The 14,790-nt window shown below is 34.4% G+C and overlaps 1 protein-coding gene across 13 annotated transcripts in view; it reads right to left on the bottom strand.

Annotated features, from left to right (window-relative positions):
- LOC108973243 (FK506-binding protein 5) overlaps positions 1 to 14,790 on the bottom strand; it is a 36,934-nt gene that overhangs the window by 848 nt on the left and 21,296 nt on the right. For 4 of the 13 annotated variants that reach the window (XM_018940336.1, XM_018940338.1, XM_018940345.1 and 1 more), the window contains 13 exons: positions 7,314 to 7,445; positions 6,641 to 6,964; positions 6,382 to 6,570; positions 5,942 to 6,079; positions 4,465 to 4,686; positions 3,704 to 3,886; positions 3,293 to 3,424; positions 2,905 to 3,060; positions 1,502 to 1,658; positions 832 to 998; positions 581 to 737; positions 312 to 478; positions 63 to 245 (listed from right to left, as the gene is read on the bottom strand). In XM_018940336.1, coding sequence (XP_018795881.1) covers positions 63 to 245; positions 312 to 478; positions 581 to 737; positions 832 to 998; positions 1,502 to 1,658; positions 2,905 to 3,060; positions 3,293 to 3,424; positions 3,704 to 3,886; positions 4,465 to 4,686; positions 5,942 to 6,079; positions 6,382 to 6,570; positions 6,641 to 6,964; positions 7,314 to 7,445 — 2,307 coding nt within the window. Of the gene's footprint in view, positions 1 to 62; positions 246 to 311; positions 479 to 580; positions 738 to 831; positions 999 to 1,501; positions 1,659 to 2,904; positions 3,061 to 3,292; positions 3,425 to 3,703; positions 3,887 to 4,464; positions 4,687 to 5,941; positions 6,080 to 6,381; positions 6,571 to 6,640; positions 6,965 to 7,313; positions 7,446 to 9,133; positions 12,018 to 12,300; positions 12,847 to 14,790 lie in introns of those variants that run through there. The other 9 variants (XM_018940344.1, XM_018940347.1, XM_018940348.1 and 6 more) reach the window with 5 other exon arrangements.

The following is a 14,790-nucleotide window of genomic DNA, read 5'->3' as shown; positions in this document are numbered from 1 at the left end:
CAAAGAAATTCGAAACGCATAGTTATTTTAGATTTTCCCAAAAGAAAATTCCCCGCACTAACCTCTATAAATGCTGGGGAACCTTCTTCGGAAATACACCATAGCTGGCAGCTTTGTAACACCCCATTTCTTGGCATAACGCGAATCGGCCATCTTAACGAATGTAATGTCCAAGTTATCCGTTTCACTATCGATGTTTTCCAGTTTTTCCAGTGCGGCGATACTGTCTTGCTGATTATGTTCATCTAAAGGGTTACCTCGTATGTTGTGAAATGCTTTTCCGATATTTTGTATTAGTTAATATTACTTACAAAAGAAAACCGTTATAAATTCGTTTTCCTCGAGTAGTTTGTCTAACATTTTACGATTTACTTCCTCAATTTCATTTTTTATTTCGAAAACATCTTGTGAGGTCAACCAGGTTATAATTTTGTCGTGTTGGTGTAAATCACCGTCGTACAAAACAGGAACTTGTTTTCTGAAAAGTAAATCAGACAGTGATTGTTATTGGTAAACTGTTTGTTCACTATTTTCGCCTTATTCGGAGCAAGAACTATTTTTTAGATATTAGTTTACTCACCTAAAGTAGACCAGTGAGGGAATATTCACGACATCGTATTTCTTTGCCGCTTCAATGCTTGCAATCTTCACGAAGTCAATGCCAAACATGTCAGCTTCGCCGTCAATCTCTTCTAGTTCCTCGAGAATTTCCTCACACTCGGCACAATCTTCTTCATCTATAATGTTGAGTATAATAAAATGATTGGTTAAAGAAAATATACTCACAGACAAAGAGATATCTTGACGTTAATTATAAACATTATTACTTACAAAAGAACACTACTAATAGTGTAGACTCAGCCATTAAGCGATCTAGCATGCGTTCGTTTACTTCTTCAATTTCATCTGCCAATTCGCGGTTGTCATCATCAATTAACCATTCCAGAACGGATTGTTCATTTTGTAGATCGCCTTCAAAAAGCAGAGGATTGCCGTTTCTTTATGAAAGAAAATGCCAAATTAATATACTTTTGTCTGAAAAAATGTAGTCAGACACCAAACAAGGCGTTGATGCCTTCTAAGATAACGTAAGACCTAGCACCCGTGATATTTTCGCTTATAAGTTTGAAAGCATATTAGTTTTAGCGTTGATGCAATACTCAATAAATGTTCAGTGCTTCTTGATTTTGAATGAGTAAATGCTTCGATTCAGTTGGGGACAAGGTTTCTTTTTTAAATGGATAGGTATTTATTCAGTCGTTGAATAAGTTGCTGGTAATTTAACTCTTAGATGCACTGGCATTTTATTGAGAGCAAGAATAAAGATTTAAAAATTCCGTTTATGAAATTCCCAACACCCTTAGGCAATTCCAAATGAATCCCTTTGAAACCACTTGCATTACATCAACCAAATTTAGTAAAAAAACTTTTCAATATATTCTAATCTAACGTGCCGACGTTTCTGGGACATTTAATGGGAACACAATTGGCAATACTTTACCGGAAGTACACAAGCGCTGGGAATGTCTTTATCGAATAACGTTTTGCCAGTTGCGGATCCTGTATTTTGACCATATGGATACCAAAGACATCACATTCGTCGTCGATCAGTTCAAGGCCTTCCAAAATTTGATCGCAAATATTACAGTTGATTTTGTCTGGATAACGAAAACCAATGAACGATTTTTAGTCTTTAAACCAATAACATTTAATTAACATTTCCAACAGCTAGAATCATTATTTGTCACATATAATACAATAACAATGTGTGAATTTTGATGATATTTTAAGTTAATGTGTATTTCAAGTATGGAACGCACGAAATGTTCAAATAATTAGGCGTTAGAATTTTTTCGGATTAATTGCAATTGATATTTATCTATTGTTTGGAAGGTCAGAGAAAAGTTAAGGAAGACAAATGTGATTATTGTTATTATAGAAAATACTATATACATACAAATTTAGTATTTCGGATTTGCATACTTTTGTGTTTCTTGAAGCAAGGCAAAATTGTGTATTAAATTAGCTTAAAAATAGAAAATTGAATTAGTTGTGTTACATGGGGACAGAGAAAGAAAACGCCAAAAATTAAGGTATTCATTTCCAAACTAAATAAAATAAATTTATACACGTGTAACATATGCAATGAAAATTCTCGTATGTCTGTTTTGGGTTTCGAAAAAAAAAACCCTTAGTAATCGTATTATACAAACTTCACGCAATAACGATTTACTTTATAAATCTTTATCTTTCTTTTTTTATCTGATAAAATTCTACAACATGTCTGAAATATTGTCCTAAATTGTCAAGTTGATCCGAGTAATAGTTCGCCTCTCGACACAGCCTCGAGAACTTGTGCGCCGTCTTTAAACGCGTTTTTTCGAAACTGTGTTTTTGAAGTCGGTTGGCAAAATTTCTCGAGAACTACTCTATATGGGCTCACCGGTTTTAACATAACAGGTAAAGCCCAGCTTATCGCGACATACATATACATTTTTGTATGAAAGAATGAGTATCGGGTATTATGTGTTTGTTTTACGTCAGTTTGCTGAAAACAGAGATTTAGAATAACGCTTCTAATTATAGTTTATAATACATTTGGAATCAACCACTCGGATCAACCCAACCAATTAAAACTAAGCAGAATTTAGATACATTATTTTATAAGTGACATTTAGTTTGAAAAGATACTCTGCTGTTTGACATTATGTAAAAAGTAAACACAATATTCAAAGCTAACCTAACTGTAGTTGCGATCATGCTGACCCAGAAGCATAAAATTAGTTTCGAAAATACAAAAAAATATGCTCGTGTACCATTCTCCAAATAGGTCACAATGTAAGTATTTAGATTAATTGGTTATGTACAAATTTCGTAGGTTATGTAGTATTTTTTTGTGAATACCTTGATTTTCGATACGTTTTCTTTTGCGTGAAATGTAATTCTTTATAAATTGTTTGGATGCGTGTTTCGAGGTGTTGTTCATGCTTCCGTTTAAAGAGGCAGGCGAACAGAAACTGCGGCAATAAGCGGGTGGTTTTCCATTGCGCTCAGTGGGTACTGGGGAGTTTTGTGGTTTCGGTTTTGTTTTGTGTTGGATCGGAATGTGTAGTCGTTTGTTTTTATATAATATTTTTATGGTTGTATTGACAGTGTTGTTGATGTGGGGTAGTGTGGAGGTTCATGATGAATGGACAATACAGGGGAAAAAACAGTTAGAATATTTGAAGCAACACTTATCAAAAAGTTGAGTAAATCAAAAGGATTACCACTAATTTTGGATTAAACTTACAGAAATAAACGGCTAAATATTGTGTTTCTTCAACCATAGTTTCCAGCATCTGGCGGGTGATTAACTCGATACGATCTTCAGTCTTTTGGGTGATAAGCCATTGTAAGACCTCTTCTTCTTCGTTCAATTCACCTGAGGTTAGAATAATGCACAATGTATTAAAGACATTGATTACTTATTTCTCTTCGCTGCGAATTGTCAGTTTTTCAGGTCGCGAACAACTCTTGGCCGGCAGCCTAAGCTGATAGCCTTGCTTTCAGCATCTGTTTTCTTTCGTAACTATTGTATTCAATTGGCCTATTCTAAATTCTCTTAAAGTGGCTTATTATATATACTATATATTATAGTCATCGTTCGAGACATTGTCGACCTGTTCAGAGCCGTAAGCACTTCAGTAATGTAGCTACCTACCTTCAAAGACATTTGGAATACCTCCCTCGAAGTACACCAGAGCTGGATACTCGTGCACACCATAGCCGTCAGCAACAGAGAAATCTCGTGTCTTAACAAATGTAATACCGTGCTTATCACAGTCGTCATCAATGTTCTCCAACTCTTCTAGTACTTTGGTGCACTGCTCACAACCATCGGCATCTATACAGAAACCAAAGCAAAAATGGATTAATTAGCGTACAAGAGGGGTTACAGAAAAGCGGATAGTAGGACATTGAAGTGTTAGAAAAAAGCGAGAAAGTTAGCACAAGATCGAAGATCGCAATTTTTAAGGTGCCGTATTTTTGCAAAGATGGTTAGCAGATTAAAATCCCCTTCAAAATATTTTTAGAGATTTACGAGCTTATCATATGTAGATGGTGGACCCAGTAACAAGTCCACTAAGAGGCTAGTGTAAAAAAAATTTCGTTGTTGTTGTGTGAGGATGGGCAACGGTAGAGAATGCTAGAGGTTGTTTAGAGCTTTTGATCTCTTTTGTTTTACTTCGAATGGTTGGGCGTGCAAAAAAAACGACAAATGCGGAATTTGAGGGTATACGCTTTTACTTAACGTTTAAGGTTGCTCAAAACTATGAAACTCTACAAACTAATTTGCAAAATACAAATATACATATGTGTGCATATAATCACGCAAGGTGGCATGGAATCAAAAAGTTGATTTTACACAGTCGGTATTTTTGGGGTCTGGGGAATTTCTGTAATACGGTAATGTTTCGCTACCATCGTCGTGCTTGCTGCTGCCGGCAGCGGAGGATGGAGTCGCTGTCTTGGCAGCACTCGCTTCGGCCCCCGCTTCTGCTTCAGCTGCGGCTGCTTCACTCTCACCGCCGAAAGATGCTGCTACTCCCGCACCGCCCTCCTGCTGCTGCGCTTCGCGTTCCTTCTTCAGTCTCGCCTTACGTGCTGCCTTTGAAGTACAAATGTCACATTGTGTTTTGTTCCCTACGTTCAGCGTTGATTTCAATTCGAGTTTGGTTTTCGTTTTGATTTGATTTTTATTGAGTTTGTTTTTGTTTTTATGTATTTTGGGTTTTAAGTAAAGTCAGGAGTAGTTTTTATTAAAATTGTTTGTTGTCATCGTTGTTGAGTTTGTTAAATTAATTTAAAATTGGAAAGAATTCAAATTTGAAAATATCATTAAATTCGATCGATAGAATAAAAAAATTATGTACTATTGTCTTATTCTACGGTTAGTTACAGAAGAGAAGTTCTTGTCGCCAATGAACCGCAACTACTTGAATGAAAGATCGGATTAGAAAATTAGCTTCAAGTAAAAGTACGTATATCGTTAATTACATTTATAAAAATTAAATTAAAGTAAACTATGTAAATCATTATTAGACAAATAAAGCAACTTACTATGTCAATATTTATATCTAAGTGCTGCAATCTTTTTGCGCAAAAGTGTAGCAATAAATGTAGCAAGTTGAAAAGAAATCTGCCATAGGTCTGAGAATTTTCAATTCATGGCGCTTGACCACTCTTCAAAAAATTTTAGACACACATTTTCTGACAAGCTCAAAATTGAAGGAACACATTTATTGGTGGGTGTTAAAATTTAGAAGGAAGTATCGCTCAATATCTCAGGAACAAATTTTATAAATTTAAAAGAATGAAACGTCCTACTGCGAAAAACAAAAGCCCATTATAGGTCATCAAAATTTTTATTAAAAAAGAGATGAACTAAGCCAGAGCATTGATAGATCGTGAGATTTCTGTCAGCCTATTCTTATGGGATGAAGACTCTTGGCGCTTGAAATGAAACTTGGAATAAACTGGTGGAGCATTTAGACCATTTCAAAAGTACGGCTCATGAAGCATAATTCATTAAACTACTTTCTTATTTTCAAGAATTCAAAGTCTAGAGAGCACTGATAGAAGTCGTGGCAAAAGTGTACAGTTCTCTTTTTAAAGTAACTCTTTTTAAAGTACTCAGATATACTATTTAAGACAGTTCGCCTAATTTTATCTTTTAGTGATGTTATTATATTTGGATTTGGATAAAATAAGATTTGTTCTTGCATTCAACCTTGTCACATGAGCTATTGAATTAGTTATTAGAAAGAATTGACAATACCCTGTTATTTGTTTGTTTTATAGAAATAATTGGGAAATGCTTACAACTTTGCACATTAATGCTACCAAACCGATTGCAGCCTGCCACTAATTTCATAAGAAAACTATATTGTTTACTTACAAAAATACACCGCAATCGCACCGGAATCTTCGATCAGTTGAACCAGTTTCTCGCCTTCAAGATCTTCGATAACATCCCCGCTTGGATCCTTTTGCGTAAGCAACCAAGCAAGAATTTGTTCTTCTTCATAAAGATCACCTGTAATTAAAAATACAACAAACTATATGTTATAAATAAATATAGCGACTTATATCTTCTATTAATAAGTTTTACAAATACATAATGTTGTTGCAAGTATATGTAAGTGTGTGTCCAGCAAATTACATTAGCCATTCTGAAATAATTTGAAATCTTTAAAGTCATTGAAAACCACCTGTCCATTAATGTATGTCGTTTGGAACTAAACATAGTGCTGTCGCCAAGCATTCATTCTATCCCCCCCATTTTAAACCAACCGATCGCACTACGCCTAACTCATATTACATCCATAGTTTACTCACCGGCGTAGATAACTGGTTCCTTGGATGATGGCTTAAAGAATACAATTGCAGGTAGCGCGAAAACGCCAAATTCTTTTGCCATTTGTTTGTCGTCGATCTTCACGAAATCGATGCCCGCCTTATCGGCTTCGTCATCGATGTGCTCCACCTCAGCGAGTACTCGCGGGCATTGCTTGCATTCGTCGCTATCTGCGAAGAAAATGCACAATTCGAAACATACATACATTTATACAAATATAGAAGAACGATTGGTACTCACAGAAGATCACAGCCAAGTAATCGGACGATTTTCGTATTTTCTCAAACATTTTGCGATTGACCTTCTCAATGTGGTCAGTCATTTCCATGTTGGCAGGGCTGGTGAGCCAATCCAAAACCTCCTCTTCATCGTCGATATCGCCGTCATAGTTGATGTATTTGCCTTTGCGGAAGTATGTTATGCCAGGGGGATTGCGGTAGCCGTATTTCTTCGCCATTAGCTTGTCGTTCATTTTGACAATGTAGATACCGTACTCTAGCGCCTCATCATCAATCAATTCAATGTGGCGGAGAACGCGCGGTGCATCGGGATCGTCCTCTTTATCTGCAAACGGTAAGCGGAGTTCATAGGATCAATGAGGCAATTTAAGTTTTCGAGGTTCTAGCAATATACTACTAATTAAGCCAACTGGAATGGTTACTAATTAAATACAACGCAATTGAACGAATTGTGGCGGTTTTATGACAAGCAGTTACAGTTTTTAGTGGGCTAACTATCTAAACTAATAGCGCTAACACGCTTAAACACTTTTTACAGTTTTTATTTTCATCGGCTGTTCTTGTTGTTGTCATAAAAACAACGTTAACTTGTAGTCGGGCTGATATTGTTGTTGCTATAGCTTGTTATTACATTTACTTAGTGTTGTAATTATTGTTGTTTGCGTTTTACTTACAAAAGACGACGGCCAGAAAATCTTTGGTGTTAATATATTCATTTAGAGTGTCACGATCTATCAGCTCGATACTTTCATCGGCCTTTTGTTCCAAAATCCATTTGAAGACGACTTGTGGATCTTGGATATTGCCTGTTTATTTTGGATGTAAAATTATTAAAACATATGTAAATAAATGGGGTTTTCATTTTACTGACGATTAGCTTATAAACAAATGTCTTGAGATATTATTACCTGTTTGCTGCAGTTTGCCGATCAATTCAAAAGAGTTACGAAGCGTCAAAAAATATTATTATAAACCCTGTACTTACGTAACTACCTGAGTACAGAACATTTATGTGTATTGTATTATACAGGCTATAAACTCCGTAAATCGGTGCTAATATCTTGATGGCGGAAATTTCCTACGGCGGATGAATGTATCAGAGACAAATTTTGTAAATCAGATGATTGGGGAAATAAGTCCTGTATTTTTTTTTTTGCGTTCAAAATGTGTCGACCGTCCAAAACGACCTGGCATTGTGCTTAATTCGATTTTAAATTGCAACTTTCACCTCGGCAACCTGACCTTCCGATAACCTGAGTACCTGCGATAGATTACATTTGCTATGAGGTCGGAATTAGTCATATTGAAATTGCGGTGTGAAGGAAAGTGAACAGAATCGTAACTTTGGCCGCCAGTACAATGATCAAATTCGAATTTCGTTTCAGCGAACGTCAGAACGTCAGAATTCATTCAAAAAGCTATAATACTGCCCTTCTTGTTAACGGAATAATACAAATGTGAATTTAGAATATCTCTTTTACTTCAGTGTCGACCGCCTACAAGGAAAAACTGATTTATGAGCGATATCAAGAATAACACACTAATTTCACACATAACACCAACGCATATACACTTACACACACACAATCACGCACACTTTTATGCTGAAAACAAGAATACTTCTTCTATCAGCACCGCCGAAATAAAAAACAACAAATGGAATATATTAAACTATTTGAAATATTTTTATGGCTTAGAAGAAAAGCCGGCAATATTTCAAAAACAAAAAAGTTGGGATATTCAAAATAAGCAAATAAATTAAAAAATGAATTTTATTATTCACATCTTTGCTGGAAACTCTTGTAAATTCCAATTTTCCTCTTCATGCATAAACAACAATTTATTAAGTTATTAATAAATGTATTTTCTCCTACTTTATTAATATCCACGATCGCGGTCATACAAGATTTAGTTTTTCCGGCTTCCCCTTTTTACTTTAATTCATCATCTGATCTAAATGACTTGTTCCCTGTCTGTTAGGGATACAATTTTTGCAAATTGTTAAAAATATGTTTTTCAAAAAAGTCAGAATAAGAGGAACATTGAGGGAAGTCGACATCCAATCCCATGCACTCGAGGGTTTTAGCCTTCATGAGATTAATAACAGAAGTGGGTAGAATTCAAACACAAAGGTTCATAATTATATACATATTACATATTTTCTTATATATGTAGATGTATTCAATATGTAGTTTATGTACTTCAATATTATGCAAACACCATAAATTGGAACTAAAATAACTGTGATAAGTGCTTTCTAGAATTTGCCTCGTAGTGCCGAGGAGAATGCTTTAGCGGTTAATAGAGATAAAGGGCGTGGTTCATTTGTAGAAAAATAAATGTGTGTTAATATTGTTTAGGGCTCTATGGATGAATTCGGGCTCTTTTGAGTTTTCTTAAATGCGTTTGTGGTTGGATTTTTTGTATAAATCTGTTTATTAAATTTCTAAAAATTTCAGTTTTAAATTACAATTTTACTAATAATTTTTTTCCGTAAAACATTTGTTTTTGACAATTGAAATTATTTTGCTTTTATCGCTCCGTGGTACTTTTATTTTTAACGGCGTACATACATGCGTAACTCGGTGTGCCCGAGTTTTTTAAATCGTTGTACATTTCAAAAAGTCGCTATTGTTCAACACTGTTTTGTAAAATGTTACTTAAGCTTAGTTTTTGTTTTTTATTTTTGAAAAACATTTACATTTCGATAGTTTGTTTCATTTAATCATAATATTGTGTATGTGTGTGTGTATTCTTTATTATAATTAAAATTAGAAAATTGCATTTATAACAAGTGCTTCAACTTCGTTAAATTATAACAGCGTTTCCAGGCGTGCACACACACATCCACACATAGCAGAGCGAGATGCTAATGTAACTAGCCCCCAACGTGCATATGTGTGTATGTGCGTATGTAGGCAACCGGCGTGAGTTTAACGGTATTTTAAATACCGGCACAACAATAAATAAAATTACAAACAGCCAGAGGCACCACCTAGGGGCTCCCCTGCATAGTATATATGTATACGTATTTATATACATATGTATATACATTGGTTTGTGTGCGTGTGTGTGTGCTTGTGTGTTACATTCGCTTTGCAACAACACTCTTTCACACAAACTACAAAATTTTTTCTACAACAAAATATAAAAAACTTTTTAATCGAAAACCATGCCCCCGCTATCCGCTAAGTTTAGTTAGCGCTTTATGTTCATATATAAATATATTAGTTATATATGCATTTATGCCTAGACACATGCAAAGTAGTTATTATTGTTGTTGTCTTCAGACGGTAGGGCATTCGGTTCGATTATAACAATGTTCTTCACTTACTTCTTATGCTTTCTTATCAGCTCCGAAAATAGTTAACAGATTTTTGCATTATAAATACATAAGTACAATATATTACATAATAAATAATAATAAAAAGTTAGCAATAAAATTTTCAAGTCCCCTACATTGTAAAGTGTACACAAAACGGCATAAAACGTGTAAATGTATAGTATCAAAAGTGTTAAGTACAGTTACAAAAATTGTTTGTTGTAATTATAAAATAAATTTTCCAACTTTGGAGATTATCAAGTGAGTTTTGTTTTTGTTTTCTTCTTTAACAATAAAAGTTTGTAAATAGTTAAGATTCTCTAGTATAACAGTATAAAAATTAAAATAGTTAACTGACATTTTTTTTTTTTTTTATTTATCGAGTTTTCAAGTACAAATTGCCTGCAGTTGGACCATGTCCTTATTTTATTGACGTTCTTTGATTCTAATGAATTTTTAAGGCTAGTCGACGAACGGCTATGGAGAGCAAGAGCAAACGAAGTGGCTTATGTGAATACACATATCTATCAATGTGAGGACATATAGTACATACATTCATTTTAGTTGGGGTAAATCAAAAGCGGGGCGTAAAAAGTGAACGGAAAAATTGGAGCTTTTTTACTAAGCAACTACAAAAAGGAAACTAACGAAAAACAAATACAGATTTACGCATAGCACAGTCTTGAGTCATGACCCTTGACTCCCGAGCAATAGAAAACGTCTGCATTTGCCATAAGTACTTTTCTAATGAACGAGATAACCAGATATTTCTTAATCAAGTCCATGCAATTGAGATAGAAGTACTTTACTTAATTTGAACATTTTTCACGTTAACAACTGTTCTGCGCAAATGCAGTATAGCAACTAAATCTAAATAGAAGGCGATTAATTTCTGTTTGAAGTTAATTACTTCTGAGAACTGAAGAGTTGGATTGGATTGAGTTGTCTGTCGAACGAACAATCTCTGCAAAGTAGTGGAACATTTGCTATATTTGTTGTTGCTTTTCTTTGGGGTTCTTATTTCTCTTGTTGTTGTTATTGTTCATTTACGACAACTGTATATCCAAATCACGCATCGGTGATTATATTTGATAATGGATTTTTTGTCTCTAGTAAAACTGATCAGTTTCCAATGTTGTTCTTATTTTCGGATTTTGTATTTTCAAGATATAATTTTTGCTTTATTATACTTATGCACACACTTATGTATAACCTTGTGTAAGCGGTGTGCCATGGCAGTATTTCTCAAGGACAACTAATTGGGCTACACATTTGTATGTCGGCGTGTATAGTTCCATGGATGTTTTGTTTTATTAGTTCATGGGATTATCCTGATTTTCGTAGTTTGTCAAATGGGGTGACGGTGGCTACTAATTTAGTCACTAAATATTTCATTAGTTAAGCCATTCACTATCGGAAAACGTTAAAATGGGTATGCGGTACAACTATTTCCGAGGTTTGAAAGCAAAGGCTCTGCATAGTGAATAGCTCTGTTCGATATATTTTAGTATTCATGCCCTCGCTGAGGTCCAATTTAAGTATGTATGGAAGTATTTAAAATAATTTAGCCAACAAACTGTTAAAATTGTGTTGTTCTTGTTATCAATTTCATTAAAAAAAATGTCCAATTGTTTGGGATGCTATTTTGTAAGAGCGCATGATACAATGCTACTGAACTATACTTAGTTATGCACTCCCTGTGATAGGGTTCTACCCTATTTTTTTTTTTAATTATTCGGGACCAAATAGCTTTTGCACACAACAGAGCAATTGTATGTTGTTGTTAGTATTTTCCAGTTTTTTTTTTTAATATGTATTGTAAATATGTACATATTTCTTTTGATATGAATCTTCACAAGGTATAATTAGTAGTGGGTATTTTCTATTATCTTAGTACATATGAACAATGCAGTGTAGGTGTTTGTTTGTGTGTGTAAATTATTAATATTATGGTTAGATAGTGCTTTTTCAATTATATTGCTTCCTTATTCCCAAAGAGAGATATCCTGAAAAAGGTCATATAGATTTTTTAGTCGTTTATGCAAATAATAAAAGCCTGCAAGACACAGAAGAAAAGAGAAGAAGAATAAAACAATCACATAAAAATAGGAAAAAATGTCTCCACGCACATTCTCCAAAAAAATGCAAATGTTCATATGTATGTATGTCATGCAAACACCACGTCATTGCATACATACATATATACAAACATAATTGATTTGGTATCTCTTACATATATACATATGTACATATGTCAAATTAGGCAACGAATTTAATTCTATCGACATACAAACTGGCACTTAACTACCAGATAATATATCTGCCAAAGCCGAACATACCGGTCTTCACATTCAATTTATCGCCATCTTTGGTCTTTTTCGACGATTTTCCACTGTCATAGGACTTATCGTTGGCCACCTGCTTGTTGCCACCAGTAGATTTCTTTGCTGCGGAGCCGCTAGATTTACGAGGACTGGTGTAGGAGACTTTTCCCATTGGTGCAGACGCATCATCGTCGTCGTCATCATCATCATCGTCTTCGTCGTCATCACCGCCTGCGTCGTTCTTCACAATTTTCCTGAATGGGGTTTTGCTATCCTTATCCTTTTTATGAGCTGCTTTGGCCGACTTGCCGGTTGCACCTACACCACCGCTCACTGTGGCCGGTCCAAATTGAAAGTTGCCCGCAGAGCTGCCGCCGCGCTTATTTGCCGCGTCGCCGTCGCCGTGGCCGATGCGTTGTGCGGTCATTTTGGGAACTTTCGTTGACTTTTCCAGTTTAGTGGGACAACATTGGAATGGTTTGTAAGCGTTCGGTGCGAAATTACTACCACGCCGTGCTGAGCCGCCGTCGTGACCCAATCCAACATAGAAACATTCGTCATCTGTGTGCAAACAAACAAAAACATTTTGTCAGATTGTTTCTCAAAAAAGTATTGGCATCTAAAGACAAAAAATGCAAGTCTGCTAACAAAGCACGTCTATACAAACTTCATAAACGAATGATTTGCGGTTGTTATTAAACGGTTTCTTTTAATTACAAAACATAATATATGCAAACTAAATGTTACTAAGTAAAGTAGTTAAAAGAGAGCGCAAAAGAGTGGTGGAAAAGTACACGAAAGTAACGAAATAGTTTTGTTTAGTTTTCTAGTTGCTTGCTTTAAACAAGGTTTTTGTTTGTACTTTTAATGGTAGGTAGTACACATATTTAACGGTACATTTTTCGCAATTTCTTTGATATATCGCTTAACACAAATTCTTTGGAGCGATATTTGAAATATTCAAACTAATGAAAAATCACAGATAAGTTAGTAAAAACTTACTTTAAAATTTCAAGTTGCAAATAAGTTTTAGAAAAGTTTCTTGTTTATTTATTATCAACGTTTTCTTCGATTTCTCGTTTGTGCTTTTTTCAAATAAAATTTGGAAAATTTTAATATGGATTTTGGAGCAAAGCGTGCTTCACCTACTAGTACTTTCATCACACAATATGCTCTTTTGTATGCCCAGCCAAAGAAACACACAAAATTGACACAAACAGAATTTATAACTGACAAAATGCTTTTGATGCTGACATTCTTCTAAGTATGTGCTATATATGCTAAGCGATTCAATTGTATTCAAATCGATATGAGTGACTAATTTTTATAATCATTTATTTAATTCCATATACATATCTAAATATATTTATAATCAATTTGTCAATTTTTCTTGGTATTTATTATATTTTAAATACTTTCAGTTGGTTTGAGATTTCTTATTTCATTTTTCTTTTTGTTTGTTTCACATAAATGTAGTTTATATTACAGGAAGAATGATTTTGCTTTTAGTTTAGGACATAAGTACGCATTAATAATTAAACAAATACAACCATTACTTATAAAATAAGAAACTCAAAAATAAAAGAAATCATCCACAAACGACAATGATTATACTTGTTGCATTTTGTTATTAATCCCCTTTATTAACTTGGTTTTTGTTCGCTCGAAAAAATCAAGTTGCAGTCTTTTTCGTAAAAACATTGTGTCAGCTATGTTATTTTTAATGTATTTGTTGTTAGTTCGTTGAATCTTCGAAAATCAGTAAAATTGCCGAATGAGCAAACGAAATTGTAAAAATTTTTGTTGCTGTTAGGCAATTTGGGAAAATTTATAGTGGGTTGCATACATATGTATGTACATACAAATTATTAGACATTAGTTAAGGGACATACATTTTCAAACTGTTTAACACAATCGCATTTCCTTTAGGCTGTTGGCTAAGGGGCACGAGTTAGGCTACGGATAGTCAATAGACAAAATTGGTTAGTGCTTGTGATCGAATGCACCACTTACAGAGTTCACTCAAAACTTTCTAAACTTGCATTATTTTACGAATTATTGATTTCAAGCGTTCGTGCATACTGAGGCACCTATATTAAGAGCTAATTTATAAATATTGGCCTGATTGGACACACACGACTACAGATATCATCTGAAATAGCGTCATTAAGGGGTCATTCATATATCCAAGAATATGGATTTTTGTAAATTGGAATTTATTCGAATTAAAATTTACATGCTTAAAGTACCAGAATATATACCATATGATGCTCTTATAAGATTATTAAGGATGAATTAAATCCACCATTTTCTAAATATGGGTAATGAAATAGCACTAAATCTGTTCATCCCGTGCGATATGTACTACATATATCCAATTAGCTATATAGCATGTACAAGAACTGAAGCCGGTCGGTTATTCTTAAAAAATTACGCCAGTAATAACGTAATCATCAATGGCGACCGTTAGACTTTTTCCTCTGGGGATACGTAAAGTCTAATGTC

Source organism: Bactrocera latifrons, unplaced genomic scaffold (genome assembly GCF_001853355.1).
Source record: "Bactrocera latifrons isolate USDA-ARS-PBARC rearing strain unplaced genomic scaffold, ASM185335v1 scaffold_47, whole genome shotgun sequence".
In the NCBI taxonomy this organism is placed as follows: domain Eukaryota; kingdom Metazoa; phylum Arthropoda; class Insecta; order Diptera; family Tephritidae; genus Bactrocera; species Bactrocera latifrons.
Note: the sequence above shows the minus strand (reverse complement) of the source record. Positions and strands in the feature narration are given on the sequence as shown.